General features: G+C 45.1%; 1 protein-coding gene across 1 annotated transcript; it reads left to right on the forward strand.

Annotated features, from left to right (window-relative positions):
• Window positions 1-4770: 4770 nt before the first annotated feature.
• On the forward strand, window positions 4771-25686 carry dnajc12 (DnaJ (Hsp40) homolog, subfamily C, member 12). The gene is made up of 3 exons (XM_020525084.2): window positions 4771-4933; window positions 11056-11134; window positions 25526-25686. The coding sequence occupies exons 1-3, from the start codon at window positions 4856-4858 to the stop codon at window positions 25684-25686; spliced, it is 318 nt and encodes a 105-aa protein (XP_020380673.2). The 5' UTR covers window positions 4771-4855.
• Window positions 25687-26000: the final 314 nt, after the last annotated feature.

A 26000-nucleotide genomic window follows, 5' to 3' on the forward strand; every position in this document is an offset into this window, starting at 1 on the left:
GGCTGTGGGTATGGGGGAGGCGAGGAGGCTATGGGTAAGTGGGGAGCGGGGTGAGTGGAGTAGGGTGTGGGGTAGGGGAGGAGGGGGAGGGAGGTGAGTGTGGGTAAGGGGGGCAGGGGAGGAGGGTTTGGGGTATGGGCTGTAAGGGGGATAAAGTGTGTGTGTAAGGGGTGTGGGGGAGAAGGGCATGAGTCAGACCACGGTATGATAAGGATAAACAAGCATAATTTACGAATGAAGCATACTGCTCCGAACCATCTTGTGTACTTCAAAATGGAGGCCCACTGTATTCAAATACTGCTGTTTTTCACTGGGGGAGTGTGAGGTTGTTTGATCGGGGTGGTTAACGGGGAAAGAGTGGTTGTTGGGTGAATGTTTCTTCTGTAAAATTCTATTGCCTACCTGCTTGTCACTACCCTGGTTGGTTAGCTCTGCAGGGATCCTGAATGACTCATCAGGACTCACCAATTCATCAATTAAGGATATGTTACTGTCACGACTGTGCGGGCCACCCCTCAGTGATACTGACCAGCAAACCCTCACAACCTGCAGAATTGACTACAGGAACAGTGTATTGGTTTGGCACTGACCCTTCCCTCCTTCATCTTCTTATCCTTCTGCATTCTGCTCTATTACCCTGATGTATTTATATTAGGTATGTCTGGTTAGCACACAAATAAAACACTCTTCACTATATCTCGGTAATGTGACAATAATAATTCAAAGCAAATCAACCCCACTAAAATTCATCTTTAGTGTTGTGGCAAATCAGAGCTTTCTGAAATTTCGTCGCTTACATCTCCTCCCTCAAGAGGTTGGTCAGGCTTGGTTTCGATGATTTCAACCTCAAAAGCATATTTGCTGTGTTCATGCTGTCTCTCTCTGCATCATTAAGCCAGTGTTTTGGTCTGTAAAGGGTCTCAGGAATGACTCTTAGATGATGGGATTTGATATTGATCATCCATTTTTACTATAATCATAATTATGTTAAAGACAGTATATAAATGCAGACTGTTGTTGATGATGATAATAAAATAGCAAATCCTCCAATTCTTGCCAAACTGGTTAGTGATATATGGGAACTGTAATGAGCACATAGTTCATTTGTAACATTTCATTCCTGTGCAATGATTTGTAACCTAACTTTTAAGAAGTTTGGCTTAGAGTGATGCTTGGGCCTGAATAAACTGTCAGAACATAGATCATCATAGAATCCCTACAGTGTGGAAACAGGCCTTTCGGCCCAACAAGTCCACACCTGCCCTCAGAGCATCCCACCCAGACCCATCCCCCTATAACCCACCTAATCTACACATGCCTGAACACTATGGGCAATTTAGCATGGCCAATCCACCTAGCTTGCACATTTTTAGACTGTGGGACCAAACCGGAGTACTCAGAAGAAACCCACGCAGACACACGGAGAATGTGCAAACTCCACACAGACAGTCAACTGAGGCTGGAGTTGAACCAGGCTCCCTGGTGCTGTGAGATAGCAGTGCTAACCACTGAACCATCGTGTCACCCCACGTTAGACAATTTGTTACATTGGAGTTGTTGGTTGGTTCGCCGAGCTGACTGGTTTTAATGCAAATGTTTCGTCACCCTTCCAGGTGACACCATCAGTGCTGTGTAACCTTTGTTGAAGCGCTGTTGTTCTGTCCCGCTCTGAATTTATATGGTCCGTTGTTATATTATGTCTCACAGCTAGTATGTAATATACTTTTAAGAGATGTGCTCATGAAATCATCACTACATCATGTCAGGCGACCTAAGGATATAAAGTTCACATATTCCATGTTAACCAGGGCCACTTGAAGCATGCTACCATTTGTAACTGTGTAGCTTAATCTTGGCCTAAACACTGAAGTACCTGCGACTGTAATGTATGTATATACCAGGAGCTGCAATAGTGTCGGTTAACTCTTCCATTACACTGTTACCCAGGTCTAATTGTTAAGTTGTAAGACCTAACATAAGCACTGAACAGATACGTATACCCTACTGAAGGCCCTAGTCGGCACTATGGTGGTGATCCAGCGAGCATGCCACAGATGCTGTAAACCTGAAATAAACTATAAGACCTATTTGTTTGTCATTACCATCAATATTTTGCTGAGCCTCGAACCTTCCAAGGGCTAGGTAGTGATATGACACTGTCTCCTAACCTCTCTGGCCTGAGCTCACTCACCTCTGTCCCTCCCAATTCCTAAGTCTCTTCTTTGCTGTTGGGTAAATTGTTTCTTGCCCATTCGGCAACCCCAACCCTCACCCAAGCAATGCAGGGCACCCTTGTGGATACTAGGGCTCCTTTTTGATGGTATAAGTTGCCTCATCCCATTAAATGCCCAAAGAGAAACTGTTGAGAGAAGGTAAGTGTTTAAAATAAATGGGCGATGCGGTCAGGTGGCGTGTTGTTTTGGGAAAACCGGAAAAAATTGTAAATCAGAAACAGAAACTGTTAGAAAAGCTCAGCAGGTCCGGCAGCATTTGTGGAGGGAAATCAGAGTTAACTTTCGGGTCAAGGTGAGAACTGAGCTTGGTTCTGAGGAAGGGTCACTCGCCCAGTAAAATTAACTCTGATTTCTCTCCGCAGATGCTGCCGGATGTGCTGAGCTTTTCCAGCGATTGCCGATGTTTTGGGAAGTTGCGGCAGGTGCCTAAGTTAAAATTCACCACAGTCACACTCTCTCACTGGAGAGAGACAATTGGCGGTAAGTTTAACCTGAGGGTCAGGTGAGGTGCACGGTTGAGAAGATAGGATCTTCATGGTAACCTCAGCTGATGTGGGAAATGAACACTCTGCAGCACAAACCAATGCTCCCTCCAACTGAGCTAACTGCCCCCCCCCCCCTCAGGTGGCAGGTGGGTAAAACACAAGTGGCAGGAGAATGAGGGGATGGGTGGTGGTGTGTTATGGAGGATGAGGGGTTGAGTGACAGGAGAGTTAAGGTGGTGAGTGAGGGGGTAAAGTGATAGGCGAGTAAGTGATAAGGTGACGGAGTGGATGAAATGTTCAGATGGCAGGTGAGTGACTAAGCCAGAGAAGTGGCAGTTGGTTAGTGTGTTTGGAGTGTGATGTGTTGGAGCTCTTTTTAAATTACAAAAGTAGTGAAGATATTTCCACGAGTAGATGAGATCAGCTTTGTGGACTACATATGCAATCTGGTTTGCTGCTTTTTGGTGAAGCTTTGCAAGAATCGAATTCCGTTGTTTGCGGTCAGTTCCCTGAAAGTTATTGTTTATCTTACGTCTGACGCCTTTGTTCAGTTGCTACGTTTGTACTGTTTCCCCCAACCTCATCTGTATCTCTCACAGGGCTGGCTCTATCTTGCTGATAGTGCAGCTCGTACGCTTCTCGTCTGCCTTTGTACATCAGGTTCCCATTTGCCATGAGAATATGACTGAGAATTTAATCCTTAACTGACTGTCTGAAACTTTCAACCCCTTCAGAATACAGCTAGCAATATCTAAACACACAGCAAAACAAAGCTTCAACCTGTTTTGTGACACTGTCTGATGGAGAGACTGAAATCTAGAGAAATTACTTCCCTATCTCAGTTCTCTCATGTTGTATTTAACTGACTGATGGTTTCCTTTTGGACTGTGAAGACAAGTCAATGTGCCCTTTTCAAATCTGCTGATGTGAACCTTTCACAAATCTGAGAGCTTAAACCTAGCACCAAAAGCCTGTAGATTACTAACCAAACTCTAGCTTAGAAATTTCACAAACTAAATCCTGTTGAAGTGATAGTTCTCTGAACTGCTCCAAATCCTTCTTTCTGGAGAAAATGGTGTCTTCTGAACCAAATTCAAAAACATTTTGCCCATCCTAGGCTCTTCTGGACTCATAATAAAGCTAATAATCTTAGATGTCTATCCTATCTATTGTAAACAGAATTGTATACACATCTTTCCATTAACCACCAGGTCTACAGTCACCTTCTCTTTGATAGAAGTTGGATTTAAATCACTGTTCTGGAAGGACTTTGACCTTTTTTTGTAAAAAGGAAAAAAAACCCTTCACAGACGTAACTAACACTTACCTACAACCAAAATACTGAAAATGATAATCTATATGAATTATACACGTTTAACTGCACCATTCATTTATAACTGGCTACAATAGCAGGTCGGAGGCCTGTAGCAAATAATTCACCACCTGGCTCCCCAAAGCCTGTCTACCAGCTACAAGGCCCAAGTTAGAAGTGTGATGGAATACTCCCCACTTGCCTGGATGAATATAGCACCAACAACAGTCCAGAAGCTGGACTCGAGTCTGCAGTTACCTGCTCTCTGACAAATGTTGGATTTAAATCACTGTTAGGAATTAGTTTCTGATCTGCAACCCGCTGGGATTTCTGTGCTACACCTATTCTTGCTTCAATATCTATCCTCTCTCGTGTGCTTTTTAAAACCCATTTCTTTGAGAAATAAATTTTGGTCTGCAATTGATACTCCTGATATAGCTCACCCTCAAATCTTGTCTGAATAAAGGTTCCGTGAAGAGCACAGGGACAATTGCCCCTTTGAAGGCGCTATACCAATGTAAGTTGGTATTGTTTCGGAACTCAGTCCCTCGCTTCCTTGACCGTTCTGCCTCGGTTTTAAGTGAGACCCGTGTCTGTGTAGTATTGCAGAGAGCAGTAACTGGGAGTGTCCAGCTGTGGCAGTTCAAAACTGCAAGGCCCAGGGGGCTGGCCATACCGTCTCACTGTGTGCATGTGTGAGATTAACAGCAAACACGGTCAGTGGGCGGTATATCCGCTGGGCAGTACACTGCGCCCTGTATAAGGAGGCAAACCCAAGCAGCAGCCAGACACCGGGGGAGCTGCGCTGAGGAGCATCGTTACCGATGGACGGGATAGTGAACCGCAGCGCACAGGATCCCGAGAATTATTACCAACTGCTGGGCTGCGATGAGCTCTCCACGGTGAGAGAGATCGGGGTCTTGATCCGCTTTGGCGGAATTGAACTGGCTCAGAGCCTGCCATTGGGAATCAGCAGTAACCAGTTTGTGGTTTGGTGTTGGCCAGTTTGTAGCTTGATGTTGACCGGAATTGTAGTTTATCAAACCGATTTTATTTTAATGTTCAGTGGTATCTAGTTTACATTTCTCCCTTCCTTAAGTTAGTGAGTGGTGTGCCACATACAACCTGTTGTGGAGATAGGTTTCATTGCAGTCAGTGTTTCTGGTCTGGATGAGACTGTGACAGTAAGGGTACCCCGGACACAATTTTGGAGATTGTGTTATGCCTGGTGTCATGGCCAATAGTTGTCTTTATCTATGCCCAGAAGTAATACTTCAGCTGGTCCTTATCACATTGCTATCCACAGGAGCGTGCTGTGCACAATTTGGTCACCGCATTTGTTACGCTTTGAAGGTACCTTGCTGCCTCAAAATGCCATGGGCTCTTTGCTGAAGGTGCAACAAAAATACAAGTCTTTCAGTTTTGGAGATAGTAGGAACTGCCGATGCTGGAGAATCTGAGATGAACACAGCAGGCCAAGCAGCATCAGAGGAGCAGGAAAGTTTACGTTTGGGGTCTGGACCCTTCTTCATTTTCTGAAGAAGAGTCTAGACCCGAAACGTCAGCTTTCCTGCTCCTCTGATGCTGCTTGGCCTGCTGTGTTCATCCAGCTCTACACCTTGTTATCACAGTCTTTCAGTTTTGTTTCTTTTGCTTTTCTCAGTTTGGAGTCAGTGCTGTGCGGGTTTTGTCTTCATGCTGAAATCTGTTGCATATCACTGAGTGAATTACACTGAAGTGATTAAGAGTATATTTTCATGCAGGAAATACATATTTACTCAATGCATTGATCATAGTGATGTGGTATATGTGAAAAATACTCTCAATGATGGAAAAGGTTTCTATCTGTTACAGATTGTTCATTCTTTATACCTTCCTGGGGGTATCTGGATGCTAACTTCAAGCCACCCAGAGGGTATTTGTTTTATTAGGACTCCATGTAGTTGTTGGGTTTGTGGTCCTGACGTTTTATGCAATCATAGAATCCTTACAGTTTGGAGGCAGGCCATTCGGCCCATTAAGTCCACACCAACCCTCCAAAGAACATCCCACCCAGACCCAACTCCCTGACCTATCCCCATAACCCTACATTCTTCATGGTTAGTCCACCTAACCTACACATCCCTGAACACTATGAGCAATTTATCATGGCCAATCCACCCTAACCCGCACATCTTTGGACCGTGGGAGGAAACCGGAGCACCCGGAGGAAACCCAGCAGGCACAGGGAGAATGTGCAAACTCCACACAGATAGTCGCCCGAAGGTGGAATTGAACCTGGGTCCCTGGCGCTGTGAAGCTGTAGTGCTAACCACTGAGCCAAGAAAATGATGATTCTCAGTTCCACTGACTTCACCTGACATTGTGATAATTGGTGATTGATTAGCAGTTTTTCAAATGCAGGAATTTGATGGATTTTTTTATTCATATGCAATCTGAAAGAATTTTTCGACAATTCGCAGTGTGATAGAACATACATGCCTCTAAGCTCCATCTTTAACAATAACTCCTCATGTGGCCCTTCATTCCTTCAATATTAAATAGCACTGCTCCTTCAATACTCCAAAGTCAGGAGTGAGCAAACTTTCTTGTGCAATTGTATAATGCCATATTGAATGAGGGAGAATGTGCAAACTCCACACAGACAGTTGCCCGAGGGTGGAATTGAACCTGGGTCCCTGGCGCTGTGAAGCTGTAGTGCTAACCACTGAGCCAAGAAAATCATAATTCTCAGTTCCACTGACTTCACCTGATATTGTGATAATTGGTGATTGATTAGCAGTTTTTCAAATACAGGAATTTGGTGGATTTTTTTATTCATATGCAATCTGACTTTGATTGAGACTAGACTCATGGGGCGGTAATTGCTGTATTGGATTTGTCCTGCTGGGTGCATACAGGACATTCCAGGCCTAATTTCCATGTGTTTGGGTAGATGAGGAGGTGATGGCCTGGTGTTATTTTTGCTAGACTATTAATTCAGAGACCCAGGTAATATTCTGGGGAACCTTCGTTCAAATCCCACCAAAGCAGATGGCAGAATTTGAATTCAATAAACATTTGGAATTAAAGGGTCTAATGATGACCATGAATCCATTGCCAATTGTTGGAAAAACCTACGTGATTCACTAATGTCCTTTAGGGATGGAAACTGCCATCCTGACCTAGTCTGGCCTACATGTGACTCCAATGTGATTGACTCTTAACTGACATCTGGGCAATTAGGGATGGGCAATAAATGCTGGCCTGGCCAGTAATACCCTCATGCCATAAATGAATAAAAAAAAATGCTAGTGTTGCAGCTATAGTGGAACAGTTTGGCTATGGATGTGGCAAGTCTGGAACATAAGACTTCAATACTATTGTCAGTGGGAATCAGGCCGAGCAAACATAAGGTAAGTTTCATGGGCCAAATGAAATCAGAGTGCAGACCTGAGGGGATAGGAGATAAACTACGGTGAAATGCAAGTTGAAGGCTAGGTCAGAGACAATGATGGGGGAAACTTGGCTCAGTAGGCTAGTGAGGACAGCAATGTGGCTGAGGCTAATATCGGACCATTTCAAACTTAATGAAAGGCTCATGGGTTCTCTGTACTTTCTTTGGAGGTGAAGGTGGAACATGCAGGAGGCAAGAGTTTGAGGAGATCATTGGAAGTGGAGAAAAGAAACAGGGATGATCTTCACATTCCAGAGTGACTCTAGAGTAGACAGCAGAGTTTAGGCAGGATCTAACAGTGCTTGAGGAAGTAAAATGGATACAATACAATTAACTACTGAGCCATAAAGCCCAAAAGGTTCTAAGTTTGATTACCAAATGTGTCCTACAATTGGCCACAGCTTCCAGGATGGGCTAATGTCAGAGAGGTTCATGAGAATGGTCCCAGGAATGAAAAGCTTAACATATGAGGAACGTTTGAGGACTCTGGGACTACACTCATTGAAGTTTAGAAGGATGAGGGGGGATCAAATTGAAACTTACAGAATACTGAATGGCCTGGACAGAGTGGATGTTGGAAAGATGCTTCCATTGGTAGGAGAGACTAAGACCCGAGGGCATAGCCTTAGAGTAAAGGGAAGACCTTTCAGAACGGAGATAAGGAGAAACTTCTTCAGCCAGAGAGTGGTGAATCTATGGAATTCACTGCCACAGAAGGCTGTGGAGGCCAGGTCATTGAGTACATTTAAAACTGAGGTAGATAGGTTCTTGATTGTCAAGGGGATCAAAGGTTACGGGGAGAAAACTCCTGAAAGCTGAGGGTGTGGAAAATTATGTCTTTGCTCTAAAGGTCAGTGGGAAGAAACTCCTCAAACTGACTGTAGCCATGCCAACTGAAGAGGAACTTTGAAGTGGAAACCTTCCACTGAAGTTTGAGGCTGCTGGAGTTGCAGAGTTTCTCCAGCAATTCTCTGTCTCCCAGGACAGTGCGAGGTCACAGGCAGTGTGTAACACTACAGACCCTGGGGGCAGATTGACAAGGACAAACTGAGGGAGGACAGAAACCTAAAGGTCTAGGGGGTGCAGAGACTAAAGATTGTAGCTATATGTCATGCCTCAAACCTTATTGAATTCTTTGAAGAGGTGACCAAACACATGGATGAAGTTAGAGCAGTGGATGTGGAATACTTGGATATAAGTAAGGCATTTGATAAGGTTCCCCATGGTAGGCTCATGCAGAAAGTAAGGAGGCATGGGACAGGGGTAAATGTAGCAGATTGGATTCAGAATTGGCTGACCCTTAGAAGACAAAGGGTGGTAGTGGACGGAAAATATTCAACATGGTATTCAGTTACCATAAGGATCTGTTCTGGGTCCTCTTCTATTTGTGATTTTTGTAAATGATTTGGATATAGGAGTGGAAGGGTGGATTAGTAAGTTTGCGGATGATACGAAGGTGGGTCGCATTGTGGACAATGGGGATGTTCTAGGTTACAAAGGGACATTGATAGGATGCAGAGCTGGGCTGAGAAGTGGTAGATGCAGTTTAACCCTGAAAAGTGTGAGGTGATTCATCTTGGAAGGACTAACTTGAAAGCAGAATACAGGGTTAACGGAAAGATTCTTGGCAGTGTGGAGGAGCAGAGGGATCTCGGGGTTCATGTCCACAGTTCCCTGAAAGCTGCCACCCAGGTGGATAGAGTTGTTAAGAAGGCGTATGGTGTGTTGGCTTTCTTTAATAGAGGGATTGAGTTCAAGAGCCGTGAAGTTATGCTCCAGCTATACAAAACCCTGGTTTGGCCACATCTGGAGTATTGTGTCCAGTTCTGGTCGCCTCATTACAAGAAAGATGTGGAAGTGTTGGAAAAGAGGGAAGGTCTTACGAGGAAAGGTTGAGAGAGCTAGGGCTTTTCTCTTTAGAACGACGAAGGATGAGAGGTGACTTGATAGAGGTGTACAAAATGATCAGAGGTATAGATAAAGTGGACAGCCAGAGACTTTTTCCTAGGGTGGAGGTAGCTATTACGAGGGGACATAGTTTTAAAGTGAGTGGAGGTAGATATAGGGGAGACGTCAGAGGTAGGTTCTTTACTCAGAGAGTGGTTGGGGCGTGGAATGCATTGCCGAAGAGGGTAGTGGAGTCAGCCTCATTAGGAGCATTTAAGCAGCTATTAGATAGGCATATGGATGATGGTATAAGGTAGGGGTGGAGGTTAGATAGACCTTAGGTTTAGGGTAAAAGTTTGGCACAACATTGTGGGCCGAAGGGCCTGTACTGTGCTGTACTGTTCTATGTTCTATGTTCGATATAAGGGCCTTTTCATTAGATTGGAGATCCTGAGTAATTATAACAGCTTAAAGACCCAAAACTGGGGTGGTGTTGTAGAACAGAGAGACCTAGGGGTTCAGGTACAGAATTCTTTGAAATTTGCATCACATGTAGACAGGGCAGTTAAGAAGGTGTTTAGCTCACTTGCCTTCATTGCTCAGACCTCCGAGTATAGGATTTGGGATGTCACGTTGAGGTTGTACAGAATGTTGATGAGGCCTCTTCTGGAATACTGTGTCCAGTTATGGTCACCTGTTATCGAAAGGATGTTATTAAGTTGGAGAGGGTTCAGAAAAGATTTACCAGGATGTTGCCGGGAATGGAGGTTTTGAGTTATAAAAATAGGCTGGATAGGCTGGGACTTCTTTCGCTGGAGCGTGGGAGGTTGAGGGATGACCTTGTAGAGGTTTATAAAATCATGAGGGCCATAGTTAGGGTGAATGACAGGTGTCTTTTCCCCAGGGATTTCAAGACTGGGGGACAGGGATAATATATTTTTAAGGTGACAGGAGAAAGATGTAAAAAAGACATGGGGGCAACTTTTGTTTACATGGAGAGTGATTTGTGTGTGGAGTGAACTCCCAGAGGAAATCATGGATGCAGGACAGTTACAATGTTTAAAAAATATTTGGATAGGTACATGAATAGGAAATGTTTGGAGGGATATGGGCCAAGTGTAGGCAGGTGGGACTAGTTTAATTTGGGATTATGATCAGCATGGACTGGTTGGACCAAAGGGTTTGTTTCCATGCCGTATGACTGTATCAGTTGCGCTATGAATGGAAGTTTACAGGCTGTGTGTGTGTGTGTCATCTGTTTTTGCAAAGCACATCCCTGAGATCTCATAGGACAGAAAATACACATTGTATTTGGAAAACCCACTCAAACTCAAATATTTAAAGATCATTCCTCTTTCTGTGTCATCTTACTGAATCATTGCATTTAGCTCACAGGTCAGAGTTACGATGTGAAATTTTTAAAATTTTGATTGTATTTGATGAGCAGCTGCAGTGATGACTGCTGTGCGTGTAGAAAGCCTAATGCCAGATGTTACCATGGTGAATGTATTACATCAAAGCAAGCTACCAACTTCCTCAACGCAAAATAAACTGACCAAAAAGAAACAATAAATGCACAAAAGGAGTCGCTGATTCATTGCATCAGATAGAATGAATAATTGCTTTTCAGTTGGTATTGGTGATGTAAGGTTTATCTTTTGTGCTGCAAGTTGTTTACTGATTGAACTTTTATTTTGTCAGACAGAGCAGATCGTTGCAGAGTTTAAAGCAAAGGCACTGACCTGCCATCCTGACAAGCACCCACACAACCCGAAAGCAGGTAAGTGTGTCATCTGAGAAACTGCAAGCTCTGCCCTGGCAATGCTGCACTGAAATCAGCGATTCACCCACTGAAACGTACAAGAGCTCATCTGCCTGAGAGCCTGAACCTTGAGAACGTCTGGCAGAGAGAGCATAGGGAGGGGGTGACCGGGGAAGTGGCGGAGGGTGCAGGTCACGGGGGAGGAAAACTGAGGAGAAGGGGGAGAGGGGAATCTAACAGATGGAGAGAGGGAGACAGAGGAATATCTTCAGCATGACCAGGAGAAGCAATGTCCATTCTGTGAGAGTGAGTCTCCCCTCCCTTTTATGTTGGTTTCCTTTTACTGTCATCACCACCACCACCACCCCCCCGCCCCCCGCCCCCCGCCCCCATATCTCCATCCTTCATTTCTCCATGTTCCCGTCATTAGCTTTCCCTTCTTACTCCTGCGCTTGGGTTACATCTCTTCCCCACCTTCAGTTTATAGCCCAGTCCCGGGCACCCTCCTGTTTCTGCCACTTGGACCAAAAGCGTGAGCAAGAAAAGCCCACAAACACAACTACTCCAATACAGCGAAATGGCCTCTTACTACACAAATGCTGTAACATAACATACGTCATGTGTGCAGATATAATGTGACATGGCATCATGTGATCAGTACATTACATGATCAAATCTCCAGGAATGCCTCCAGCCCAAGTTTGCAGTCTTGACAGCATTATGACTGCATTTATGTTCACAATGTTCAAAGTACACATTTTGATTCAACGGTGAGAAGTTTTCTTTCAAATCTCTTTCTCCCTTCTGACCTAAAAGATTATTTTTCATTAGTGGAAGCTCAGTAATTGTATTCAAGACAGAGGACAATAGGATTCTAGGTTTTGAAGATATCAAGGGATGGGGGATAGTGAGAAAAAGGTCTTTGATGTAGGAGGTCAGCCATAATCTATAATAGCTGAGCAGCATCAAGGGGCTGAATGGCCTACTCCTATATTACCGTTTTCTGTCCATGAAGCATTCTAACTCAATCAATGGTAATATAACTTGCTGTGAGCATTTCCCATTGACAATGCTTGCCCTTGTGTTTTCACTGTGTAGATCAATATTGTTACCTGTTATCCGTTTCTAATATTATTGACTTTCACTTAATGCCTACTTTGAGGATTGGTTAGTTTAGTTAGCTGGATGGCTGGTTTGTAATGCCAACAGTGTGGGTTCAATTCCCACACTGGCTGAGGTTACCAGAAAGGACTCTCCTTCTCAACCTCTCCCCTTGCTTGATGTGTGGTGACCCCCCGGCTCAGGGTAAACCAGCACACGTTGTCTCTCTCTAATGAGAGAGCAGCCCTATGGTCCAGTAGGCGACTTTACCTTTACTTTACGTAAGATGAATCTTCACCAGTGCTCACTGTGCTATCAGGTAGATTTATTGGTACCATCCTCTTTCCTGGTAGGGCCTGTTTGATCTGGTGTGATAAATGGAGACCACCAAGTAGTCCAATAAGAAGAGGTCTCTTGCCTTTTAACAAGATGTAGTTTATTGTATGATAGTAACAACATATAGAATATAGAGTCATAGAGATATACAGCACAGAAACAGACTGTTTGGTTCATCTTTCCCGTGACGATCAAATATCCAAAATTAATCTAATCCCATTTGCCACTATTTGGCCCATATCCCTTCCTACTTATGTACCCATCTGGTGCCTTTTAAATGTTGTAACTGTACCAGCCAGCTCATTCCATACACACACCACCCTCTGTCTGAAAAAGTTGCCCCTTAGGTCCCTTTTAAATCTTTCCCCTCTCACCTTAAACCTACGCACTCTAGTTTTAGACTCCCCTATCCTGGAGAAAAGACCTTGACTATTCATCCTATCTATACCTCCCATGATTTTATAAACATCTATAAGATTACCCCTCAGCCTCCGACGCTCCAGGGAAAATAGCCCAAGCCTATTCAGCCTCTCCCTATAGCTCAAACCCTCCAACCCTGGCAGCATCCTTGCAAATCTTTTCTGAAGCTTTCAAGTTTAACAACATCTTTCCTATGGCAGAGAGACCTGAATTGCATACAGTATTCCAAAAGTGGCCAAACCAAGATGTCCTTCCAGCTCCTATACTCAATGCACTGACCAATAAAGGCAAACATACCAAATGCCTTCTTCACTATCCTATCTAACTGTGACTCCACTTTCAAGGAACTATGAACCTGCACTCCAAGGTCTCTTTGTTCGGCAACACTCCCCAGGACCTTACTGTTAAGTATAAATGTCCTGCTCTGATTTGCGTTTCCAAAATGTAATAGGCATTGACTATGAGGAGGCTCTGCACAGTAGGTCTTACTGTTTTGCAGTCCCAAGGTTTTCTCCTACCAGATCCATCTGACATTATCATAATGGATGGTGCTAAATGCACTCCTCAGTATTAACACTTGTACCTTGTACAACATTTGCCACTGGTATTTGGAACATGCCTATGGGATGGAGCAAGTAGGTTAAGTAACGTGGGCGTCAGGAGTAAACTGGATAATTAAAGCAGGAACCAAACTGTACACAAAGCCTAGTTGGAACAAAGTTAGTCCCTTAAATATGGACTGGTTTTTGTGACAGAGTGTGTAGGAGCGAGGAGCAAATGCTGTAGGAGAAATTCCGAATGCAGAAGAGATTCTATATGGAAATGTTTCATAATATTGTTGGTGAATTACTTTGTGTGTTAAAATGTATATGGTATTTTAGAATTCTAACTCAGTGTACTAAGCAAGATTACAAGGAGAAAGATTTCCATAAAGAGAACTAACAATCTCAGTGCTCTTGTTTTCTTGCTAATGGTTTAGTTGGTAGTTGAGGTCGATGGACAAGAATATTAGACTGAATAAGAAGCAAATTGCCAGTAAACTATTGACCCTTTAGAAACACTGTCAAACCAGACAGCATCTCCCTTTGAATACTAACTGCTCCTGACAGTGCCCCCTCGGTACTAACATTGCACATTTACAGATGGTCATTTCAATAAGGCACATCTGACAATAACAAAAAAAATTGTTTTGACTGTTAAGTATGTCCACTGTTCATTGCAGAATCTTTCAAAGAATATGCTGTGAGCTACCCAGCAATCTTCCAGGTACAGATTCTGTAAAAATGTAAAATAAAAGTCTGAGCAAGAGATACCCATTCATTCTTGTGCCAAAGGTACAAGTTTAAAGAAGAGACTTGTTCAGATAGTTTCATTACAATGATTGATCGTCATGAGATAAATTTAAACTGAGCCACGTCACTGATGTATGAGTCATGGAGTGTTTTATGCTGGTGTTTACAAGACTGTGTTATATTAAACCTGGACACAATAGCTCCAATTTTTCATGAACAAATTTCTTTGTCTCTGTCTCACAGTGACCTTGAAAATGATGGAAAAACAGTAACACTAAACAGAATCTCATCAGCAATAGGCAGTATTAATAGGCACGGGGGTGATGCGTGGTATGTTTCTTCAGCATATATCTACCCAGCTCACTGATAGAAAGTACATCAGCCATGCGTTGCTATGGGTAACCTGTAAACAGCGGATTTCCATTTTCCGCTGGCTTTGATGAAACTTTGAAACTCAGGTGATTTTATTCCTGTCCCAGATCCTCCTTATTCAGGTACATGCTTCGAAACAAAACAAACTCCTATGCTTATTTTGTAAAATGTATTTGATGTGTGCGCCTGGGACCAAGCTCGCCCTGCCATACCGACACTGCGGGTCGGAAACAAAGAATTGCCTGTTATTTTAAAATTAATTTTGGCTAAATTCATTTGCTTTGTTTTATCAATGCAATGGGAATATTATTCACATTGTGTATGGCTTTTTAAGAAATATCTACAACTAGATTTGCCAAGTATTCCATTGAGTGGGCTATAGTAATTTTTCCTTCCAATCAATGCAGGAAAATTCCTTCCTGATCATGTGTGTTTTGGGAAAGATACCACAGTGATAGTGTTGCTTTATCTGACTGCCAGTGTTCTTGCCTCATACTCAAGAGTTTGTAGCTTCATGCTCCATTGGGCACTTGATCTTGATGCACCAAAAAACCTACTCCTGCTCTTATTTCTTCTGACCTTTTGACCTTCTAAATTTCGATCTCTTTGGCCTATGACATGGTGCAGCAGGTTTTCCAACGGATGAGGTGTTGGAATGGGTGGGACACTGGCCTTTTCACCTCTAGGATTGAATCTGGTGCAGATTAATGGGGTGCGGGGCTTCTTACTTACCAGCTTCTTTAATTGCCCTCTGTCTGTGGGTGATCCTGGTGAAAATGCATCTATTTTTTGAAGCTCCGTTCCCTGAACAGATGCTGGACCTCTTCCTCAAGGCCCACACTCTTTGAATTGAAGCTACTTCCTCAGTGGAGCTCCGTAATGAGTTCCAGGATATTGATCCAACAACAATGAAGGAATGGAGGTAGACCAGCCAGTTCCTCATGTGTCACCGTTTCACCACAATTAATTTCACTAGAGCTCACCTTTTGCCTTAACTCTGTACACTTAGTCTGATTCTGTATTCTTTAATTCTCTTGCCTAATGAATAGCAGTTTTGAAATTTTCAACAGTTCCCCAATTTCAACAGCTGTTTGGTGGAAGAGAGTACCAGACTTAGAATCATAGAATCCCCTACAGGGTGGAAGCAGGCCATTTGGCCCATCAAGTTCACACTGACCCTTGAAAGAGCATCCCAACACCCCCCACCCCCCCACCCCCCCTTACCCTATCCCTGTAACCCAGCATTTTCTAATCCATCGAGCCTGCACATCCATGGACACTACAAACAATCTAGCATGGCCAATTCACCTAACCTGCACATCTTTGGACTGTGGAAGAATGTGCAAACTCCACACAGACTGTCACCCAAGGCTGGAATCGAACCCGGGTCCCTGGCACTGAGAGGTAGCAAGATTTCACTTTGTGTAAAAGTGTACGTCCTGACATCACCCCTAAACCACTTTGCTCTAATTTTATGTTTATGCTTTGTTGCTCTAGATTCCACAACCAATGGGAATAGATTCTCTCTGTCCAGCCTATCCAATCCTTTAATCATCTTAAATAGCTCAATTAGATCATCTTAATCTTCCCTATTCAACTGAACACGAGCCTGGTGTCTGCTGCTCAATATCAATGTATGTCTAAGTCATGATGGTGAGTGAATTGGAGCCTTTGAAGGTGTTTGGTGATCCTCTCATCTTGCTTCTTTTGATTATTCAGGGGCACAAGATCATAGTGCTGTGGTGTACTTTTAAGGTCGTCTTAGTAGGTTGCTGTGGCGTATTTTGTAAATAATATAAACCATGGTCTCAGTGGATATTGAGACCGGGGCTAGTGCCCTCACTGAATTAGTTCTGGATGGTAATGAGCCCTGCATTCTAGTGCTGCTGTAACTACAGTCTCCCAAGCCAAGGCTTGTATTCCTGCACACTCCGAATTTTTTTTCTATTCATTTTGTGGGATGTGGGCATTGCTGGCTGGCCAGCATTTCTTGCCCATCCCTAGTTGCCCTTGACAAGGTGGTGGTGAGCTACCTTCTTGAACCACTGCATTCCTCCTGCTGTGGGTTGACCCACAATGCCATTTGGGAGCAAATTCCAGGATTTTGACCCAGCAACAGTGAAGGAACAGCAATAGTAGGAACCTGACTGTCCTGGTCGACCCATTGTCTCCGCTTGGTCCTGCCCCACTGAACTCATCTCCACTTATCTCGACTCCATTTTCTCCCTCTTGGTCCAGGAACTCCCCACTTACATCCGTGACACCACCCATGCCCTCCACCTCCTCCAAAACTTCTGATTCCCTGGTCCCCAACACCTCATCTTTACCATGGATGTCCAGTCCCTATACACTTGCATTCCCCATGCAGATGGCCTAAAGGCCCTCTGCTTCTTCCTGTCCCGCAGGCCCGACCAGTCCCCTTCCACTGACACCCTCATCCGCTTAGCCGAACTCGTCCTCACCCTCAACAACTTCTCTTTCAATTCCTCCCACTTCCGACAGACAAAGGGGGTGGCCATGGGTACCCGCATGGGTCCAAGCTATGCCTGCCTCTTTGTAGGATACGTGGAACAATCCCTCTTCCGTACCTACAGCAGCCCTAAACCCCACCTCTTCCTCCGTTACATCATTGACAGTATCGGCGCCGCCTCGTGCTCCCACGAGGAGCTCAAACAGTTCATCCATTTCACTAACACCTTCCACCCCAACCTTAAGTTCACCTGGACCATCTCTGATACCTCCCTCTCCTTCCTGGACCTCTCTATTTCCATCTCTGACAACCACCTGGAAACCGATATCCATTTCAAGCCTACCGACTCCCACAGCTACCTAGAGTACACCTCCTCTCACCCACCTTCCTGCAAAAAGGCCATCCCGTATTCCCAATTACTTTGCCTCCGTCACAGCTGCTCCCAAGATGAAGCATTCCACTCCCGGACATCCCAGATGTCCTCGTTTTTCAAAGACTGCAACTTCCCCTCCACAGTGGTCAAAAACGCTCTCGACCGTGTCTCTCGCATTTTCTGCAACTCATCCCTCATACCCCCTCCCCGCAATATCAACCAAAACAGAATCCCCCTCGTCCTCGCGTACCGCCCCACCAACCTCCGGATCCAACACATCATCCTCCGACACTTCCGCCATCTGCAATCCGACCCCACCACCAAAGACATTTTTCCCTCCCCACCCTTATCTGCTTTCTGGAGGGACCACTCTCTCCGGGACTCCCTTGTCCGCTCCACACTCCCCACCAGCCCCACCACCCCTAGCACTTTTCCCTGCAACCGCAGGAAGTGCTACACCTGCCCCTACACCTCTCCCGTCACCCCCATCCCAGGCCCCAAGAAGACTTTCCACATCAAGCAGATGTTCACCTACACATCTGCTAATGTGGTATACTGTATCCGCTGTTCCAGATGTGGCCTCCTCTACATCGGGGAAACCAAGCGGAGGCTTGGGGACCGCTTTGTGGAACACCTATGCTTGGTTCGCACCAAACAACTGCACCTCCTAGTCGCGAACCATTTCAACTCCCCCTCCCACTCCTTGGACGACATGTCCATCCTGGGCCTCCTGCAGTGCCACAATGATGCCACCCGAAGGTGGCAGGAACAGCACCTCATATTTCGCTTGGGAACCCTGCAGCCCAATGTTATCAATGTGGACTTCACAAGATTCAAAATCTCCCCTCTCCCTACCGCATCCCAAAACCAGCCCAGCTCGTACCTGCCTCCCTCACCTGTCCTCCCACCTATCCACTCCTCCCACCTCAAGCCCCACCCCCATCTCCTACCTACTAGCCTCATCCCGCCTCCTTGACCTGTCTGTCCTCCCTGGACCGACCTATCCCCTCCCCAACTCCCCACCTCCCCACCTACACTCACCTTTACTGGCTCCAACCCTGCCTCCTTGACCTGTCTGTCTCCTCTCCACCTATCTTCTCCTTTATCCATCTTCTATCCGCCTCCCCATTCTCCCTATTTATTTCAGAATCCCCTTCCCCTCCCATTTCTGAAGAAGGGTCTAGATCCGAAACGTCAGCTTTCCTGCTCCTCTGATGCTGCTTGGCCTGCTGTGTTCATCCAGCTCTACACCTTGTTATCTCAGTGAAGGAATGGCGATATATTTCCAAGTCAGGATGGTGAGTGACTTGGAGGGGAACTTGGAGGTGTGATGGTGTTCCCATGTATCTGCTGCCCTTGTCCTTCTGGATGGAAGTGGTCGTGGGTTTGGAAGGTGCTGTCTGAGGATCTTTGGTGAATTTCTACAGTGCATCTTGTAAATAGTACACACTGCTGCTACTGAGCGTCGGTGGTGGAGGGAGTGGATGTTTATGGATGTGGTGCCAAACAAGTTGCTTTGTCCTGGATGGTGTCAAGCTTCTTGAGTATTGTCATCCAGGCAAGTGGGAAGTATTCCGTCACACTCCTGACTTGTGCCTTGTAGATGGTGAGACTTTGGGGAGTCAGGAGTTGAGTTACACACCTCAGTATTCCTAGTTTCTGACTTGCTCTTGTAGCCACTGTGTTTATGTGATGAGTCCAGTTGAGTTTCTGGTCAATAATAACCCCCAAGATGTTGATAGTGGGGGATTCAGTGATGGTAACACCATTGAATGTCAAGGAGTGATGGTTAGATTGTCTCTTATTGGTGATGGTCATAGCCTGGCATTTGTGTGGCGCGAATGTCACTTGCCACTTGTCAGCCCAAGCCTGGATATTGTCCAGATCTTGTTGCATGTGAACATGGACTGGTTCAGTATCTGAGGAGTCATGAACGGTGCTGAACATTGTGCAATCATTGGCGAACATCCCCACTTCTGACCTTATTGTGGAGGGAAGGTCATTGATGAAGCAGCTGAAGATGGTTGGGCCTAGGACACTGCCCTGAGGAACTCCTGTAGAGATGTCCTGGACCTGAGATGATTGACCTCCCACAACCATGACTATCTTCCTGTGTGTCAGGTATGATTCCAACCAGCAGAGATTTTGCCCCGATTCCAGTGATGCTCCGTGATGCCGCACTCAATCGAATGCAGCCTTGATGTCAAGGGCTGTCACTCTCACCTCACCTCTGGTATTCAGCTGTTTTGTCCATGTTTGAACCAAGGCTGTAATGAGGTCAGGAGCTGAGTGGCCTCTTGCAGAACCCAAACTGGGCGTCACTGAGCAGGTTATTGCTGTGTAGGTGCTGCTTGATAGCACTGTTGATGACAGCTTCCATCACTTTACTGATGATCGAGAGTAGACTGAGGGAGCGGTAATTGGCCGGGTTGGATTTGTCGTCCTTTTTGTGTACAGGACCTACCTGGGCAATTTTCCACATTGCTGGGTAGATACCAGTGTTGTAACTGTACAGGAACAGCTTGGCTAGGGGAGCGGCAAGTTCTGGAGCACAAGGCTTCAGTACTATTGCTGAAGTGTTGTCAGGGCCTGTAGCCTTTGCAGTATCCAGTGTCTCCAACCATTTCTTGATATCACGTGGAGTGAATCAAATTGGCTGAAGACTCGTACCTATAATCATAGAATCATAGAATCCCTGCAGTGTGGAAAACAGGCCCTTTGGCCCAACAAATCCACACCGACTCTCAAAGTATCCCACCCAGACCCTTCCCCCTATAACTCACCTAATCTACAAATGGGCAACTTTCCATGGCCAATCCACCTAGCCTAGACATCTTTGGACTGTGGGAGGAAACCGGAGCACCTGGAGGAAACCCATGCAGACACAGGGAGAATGCGCAAACGCCACACAGACAGTCACCCAAGGGTGGAATTGAACCCGAGTCCCTGGTGCTGTGAGGCAGCATTGCCAACCACTGAGCCACTGTGCCACCCTAACATCCAATCACCTCATACTGGTAATGCTGGGGACCACTGGAGGAGTCTGGGATGGATCGTCCACTCGGCACTTCTGGCTGAAGATTGCTGCGAATCCTTCAGCCCTATCTTTTGCACTGATGTGCTGGGGTCTTCCATCATTGAGGATGGGGATATTTGTGGAGCCTCCTCCTCCAGTGAGTTGTTTAATTGTCCACCACCATTCACAACTGGATGTGGCAGGACTGCAGAGCTTAGATCTGATCCGTCGGTTGTGGGATCACTTGGCTCTGTCTATCACTTGTTGCTTTCGCTGTTTGGCGTGCAAGTAGTCCTGTTTGGTGGCTTCACCAGGTTGATACCTCATCTTCAGGTATGCCTGGTGCTGTTCCTGGCATGCCCTCCTGCACTCTCCATTGAACCAGGGTTGATTCCCTGGTTTGATGGTAATGGTTGAGTGGGGGATATGCCGGGACATGAGGTTACAGATTGTGCTGGAGTATAATTCTGCTGCTGTTGATGGCCCACAGTGCCTCATGGCTGCCCAGTCTTGAGTTGCTAGATCTGTGCGAAGTCTGTCCCCTTTAACACGATGATAGTGCCACACAACACGATGGAGGTTGTTCTCAATGTGAAGGCGGGACTTTGTCTCCACAACGACTGTGCGTTGGTTGCTCTTACCAATACTGTCATGGACAGATGCATCTGCAACTGGAAGATTAGTAAGGATGAGGTCAAGTATGTTTTTCCCTCTTGTTGGTTCCCTCACCACCTGCCGCAGACCCAGTCTAGCAACTATGTCCTTTAGGACCCGACCAGCTCAGTCAGTAGTACCGCTGCCGAGCCACTATTGGTGGTGGACATTGAAATCCCCCACCCAGAGTGCACCGAATGTTGCCACTAAAGCTTTGATGGGAGGTGAGCCTTTCAGTTGCAGAATTCCCAACCTCTGCACCTCACTGACAGAGTTTGGGTTAATAATAATGGTTCAGCTGCATATCCCATGGCAGTGTTGGTGTTTGAACTGTGCATTCCTCGATGGTGGGGTTAAATGACACATTTAGCCTGGGCACAGTGTGGGGCAACAATTCTCCACAGTTGGCGCCATCGAGTGGCTGGAGGTCACTTCCTGAGAGCTCTTTGTTGAGGAATCTCTACACTCCAACCCTACTCAGTGTAACTGAAATGAGCAACCTGCCTGTGTCAATGGCATCAAAGATCACAGTGAATGCGCTGACACTGAAAGTGTCAAGTTGAAGGAGTACTAACACTGTCTAATAAGGTTGAGGCAGGCAAGTCAAGCAACACTGGGTTGCAATTGGACAGCAATGGAGGGACAACCATCAGAGTATTGCAGGTCCTTTCTCATTGAGTCACTTTTTCAGGGACAGCTGACTGACTGACTTCCCCACACTTTGAGAAGTGATGGTACAGTGGTGTTGTGGCTGGACTAGTAACCCAGTGACCCAGGTAACATTCTGGGGACCAGGCTTTAAATCCCACCACAATAAAATTTGAATTCAGGAGAAATCTGGAATTAAAAGTCTAATGATGACTGTGAAACCATTGTCATAAAAATGTCCTTTAGGGAAGGAAACTGCCACCCTTACTTGGTCTGGCCTCCATGTGACTCCAGACCCAAAGCAATGTCGTTGAATGCCCTCTGAAGCAGAGGAGCAAGCTGCCCAATTCAAGGGCAATGGGAATGGGCAATAAAAGTTGGCCAGATCGAATGAATAAAATAAAAACTCCGAAAGGATAGTTCAATGATGCATGCTGCCTGAAATTTCCTGAAATGGTTTACCATGATGCGTCGTGGATTGTTTGATTTAATTTATTATTGTCACATACTGACGTACAGTGAAAAGTTTTGTTTTGCAGGCAGATCATACATTACAAAGTGTATTAGGGTAATAGAACAGAACGAGGAATGCAATGTTAACAATCGTAAGATATGTAAGAATAAGGTCTGCTGTAGAAAGCTCGCAAAGAGTCACCATACTTTGGCACCATTTGATTGCGCAGCCACTTTTACTGTCGTCATGTTCGCAAAAGTGTTTGCTCCTGGAGTTTGTTGACCAGAAATAATGATGAAACAGTCATTCCTGTTTGCTTTAATAAAAGTGGAAACTTCAGTCACTCAGTAACCCTGAGTAAAGTTAACCTTTTGTTATTGTATTTGAAGAAAACCTCCTTTCAGTCCTGAAACCTGACACTAGTCAGTTCGGGCCATTAGAATCTGCATGTTTCTGTTTGGAGCTGGGAATCCACCCAGAAGGTTTACAAAAACAACATGCTTTAAATCAAATATTTGTCTCTGTTCAGCTGATCTTTGCAACCATGCAAATTTTGAAATTAGTTGGAAGGACAGGAGAGATTCATAGAATCCCTACAGTGCAGAAACAGGCCATTTGGCCCATTGAGTTTGAGCTGACTCTCCATAGAGCCCCCCCAACCCCACATTTCCCATGGCTAACCCACCTAGCCTATACATCATTGGACGCTATGAGCAATTTAGCATGGCCAATCCACTTAGCCTGTACATCTTTGGACTGCAGGAGGAAACTGGAGTACCCGGAGGAAACCCACACAGACACAGGGAGAATGTGCAAACTCCACACAGATAGTCGCTTGATCGTGGAACTGAACCTGGGTCCCTGGCACTGTAAGGCAGTGGTGCTAACCTGTTAGATTCAGGAGGATGAAAGCTAAGATACAGTCATGTATTAAGCTTGCATGTGTGTGATTGCACACACTTTGGCATCAAAAAGCCAAGTAATAACACAGGCGTGTGTGTCAGTCAGAATTAATTTCTTTGAACATTCAAATGATAAGCAACATCATATCGAAAACAGGTGTATGTGACAAAATATGGTGCTTAGGCTTAGTTTAATGCTTTCCTTTTAAATCCTGTCGTGGTATCTGGGAGTTGGGATAGATCTTGCTCAGTGAAGGTTCTGCTCTCTCTCTTTGGGATGGCTACCTTTAAACTAAGGTAGAGAGTGTGATGCCTCTATCCACACCGTCAACCCGTCTGAACAAACACACAGCATTTCCCAAACTCCCTGACAGTCACTGGTTTTGTGACATGTCCATCAAACTGTTGCCAGCTAAGAGCTGGCATGAGGATTGTGAGGGCATATTGAAGGGTCACGCACCATACCTAGACCTTGCAAAGGGACCTTTTGTTAGACCTACCCCCAAAATGGGTAGAGACATATTAGGACCCAAGAGCAGCTGAGAGGGAAGGCCTGTTCTCTTTCTCCCAAAACACAGGGTTCAGCTGAGATTTTCTTCAGTTTAGGGGATTGAGGGAAATGGAACAAAGGAGGCTGCATGGACGTGAGCTGAAGTTCTTCTACGAGTTAATTGAACAGCAGGGCCAGGTTAAGGGGCTGAATGGCCAGTGCTTGTTTGCTTTCTCCTCAGGTGTTACTCTAACCATCCCAATTATTACTCTAACCACCCCAATTATTACTCTAACCGTCCCAGTTGTTACTCTAACCGTCCCAGTTGTTACTCTAACCGTCCCAGTTGTTACTCTAAACATCCATTGAGCCTTGCCGAGACAGCTTGAAGATTTGTCTTTCAGTTTTAATCACAAAGCTCTATTGGAATTATTCAAGCCCAGGGACCACAAGACTTGATCTGTGGCATTGAGTGAACAGAAAATGAGAGGCTATTTTGTAACTCAGTCAAAATCCAATTGCTTGCCCTGCATTAGAATCAGGCTGTTAGGAGGCTTCTTAACTTTGAAAAGACATGATAGAGATAGGGTCTTACAGACGATATTAAAAGGTATGGATAAATATGAGTTTAGAAAAAGGGATGATTTACTGTAGTTATTTAGGGTCTTGGGTGAGACCATACCTGGAGTTTTGGTGCAATTTTGGTCTCCCTACCTAAGAAAGGCTATAACAGGTTGTAGAGTGGAGGACCACAGCGGTGATACTAGTGATGGCAGGACTGTCCCATGAGGATAGATTGGTTTGACTTGGCTTGAATTCGCTAAAGTTTTGAAGGGTGAGAGGAGGTCTGATTGAAAAGAATAAAATTCCAACAGGGCTGCAAGATTAATTGGAGGGGCATGTTTCCCTGGTAGGGAGGTCTACACTCATGGGACACAGTCTTAGGGTATGGGGGAGACTATTTAGGACTGAGATATGAAAAGAATTCTTCACACAAAAGTTAGTGAACCTGTGGAATTCTCTACCACAGACAGTTGTAGAGGCCAAGTCATTGAATGCATTCGAGAGAGATAAAGACAGACGTTTAGATTTTAAAGGCATCAAGGGGAATGGGGAGTGAGATAGAGTTCATGGTCACGTTGAAAGTCAAATCAGGCTTGAAGAGCCAAAAGCTCCTGCTTTCTATGTCTCTCATAAAGCATAATTTCATGGTGTATCAGGATACTCATTCCCTGTGCTAGTCAACATATTAACTCCGGTGACCCAGGCTCAGGACTGGTGATGGGAAACTTATGGATAGCTTCAGGCAAGGGGTGATCCACACTTTGAATGGTGTTCTGAACAAGCTGGGATAACAGAGGCAAAACCTGATGAGTTATGATGGCCCAAATGGCCTTTCTGTACTGTGTCTATTTTTCAATTTTGTGACGCTTGGTTAAGTGAAGGTGTTCTTAGTGAACCTCATTGACTTGTCCAGTGGTAGAGATTCTATTTTCTTTATTCACTGAAGGGATGTGGGCATCATTGGCTGGGCAGCATTTATTGCCCGTCCCTAGTTGCCCCATGAGAAAGTGGTGGTGAACTGCCTTCTTGAACCGCTGCAGTCCATGTCCTTATGGAGGATATTCCAGGATTTTGACCAAGTGACAGTGAAGGAACAGCGATATATTTCTAAGTCAGAATGGTGAGTTTACATCAACGTTCACATCCAGACCCTTCAACAAGCTACAGCCAGAAATGAGTTCTGATCCTATCAGTGAATAGTGCAAGGGGATGGTTTCTCAATGAGCAATGAATATGTGCACTGTACAGATTAGAGTTCTGTGTTCTACCAGCTTCATTAAGTGAGCTTTGTTTTCTCTCTCTCTCTCCCCAATCTAGTGGAGCAATTTCAGAAACTGCAGCAAGCGAAAGAGACCTTGACCAATGAAGAGAGGCGCTCCTGTTATGACCAATGGTGTCGCAGCAGGATAGTGATTCCATTTCAGCAGTGGGAGGCACTGAGTGACACTGTTAAAATGGTGGGTAGCTTATGGGACTAAACCCTGATTTTCCATTTGAAATGCACAGTCAGACATGTTGATCTAGAATAATAAAAACAGAAATTACTGGAAAACCTCAGCAGGTCTGGCAGGATCTGTGGAGAGAAAGCAGAGTTAACGTTTCAGGTCTAGTGACCCTTCTTCGTTCTGAAAGATTAAGTCTGCTTTCTGTCCACAGATTTTTCTATTATTTTGGAGCAAGATGCATTTGCTAATTTAATGTGTGCACTTAGCTCTTTGTGTGCTGTAAAAACCTCCTCCAACACATTTACACTTTCCTAAAATGAGGAGACCAAAACTGCGCACAGTATTCG

Source organism: Rhincodon typus, chromosome 20, assembly GCF_021869965.1.
Source record: "Rhincodon typus isolate 14 chromosome 20, sRhiTyp1.1, whole genome shotgun sequence".
NCBI lineage: Eukaryota > Metazoa > Chordata > Chondrichthyes > Orectolobiformes > Rhincodontidae > Rhincodon > Rhincodon typus.

Bases quoted from the DNA above. Each gene is read 5' to 3' on its own strand.
- dnajc12 (XM_020525084.2), top strand. From the start codon at position 4,856: ATGGACGGGATAGTGAACCGCAGCGCACAGGATCCCGAGAATTATTAC. The intron at 4,934-11,055 runs GTGAGAGAGATC...TTATTTTGTCAG, and splicing joins GCTGCGATGAGCTCTCCACG to ACAGAGCAGATCGTTGCAGA. The intron at 11,135-25,525 runs GTAAGTGTGTCA...TCCCCAATCTAG, and splicing joins CCCACACAACCCGAAAGCAG to TGGAGCAATTTCAGAAACTG.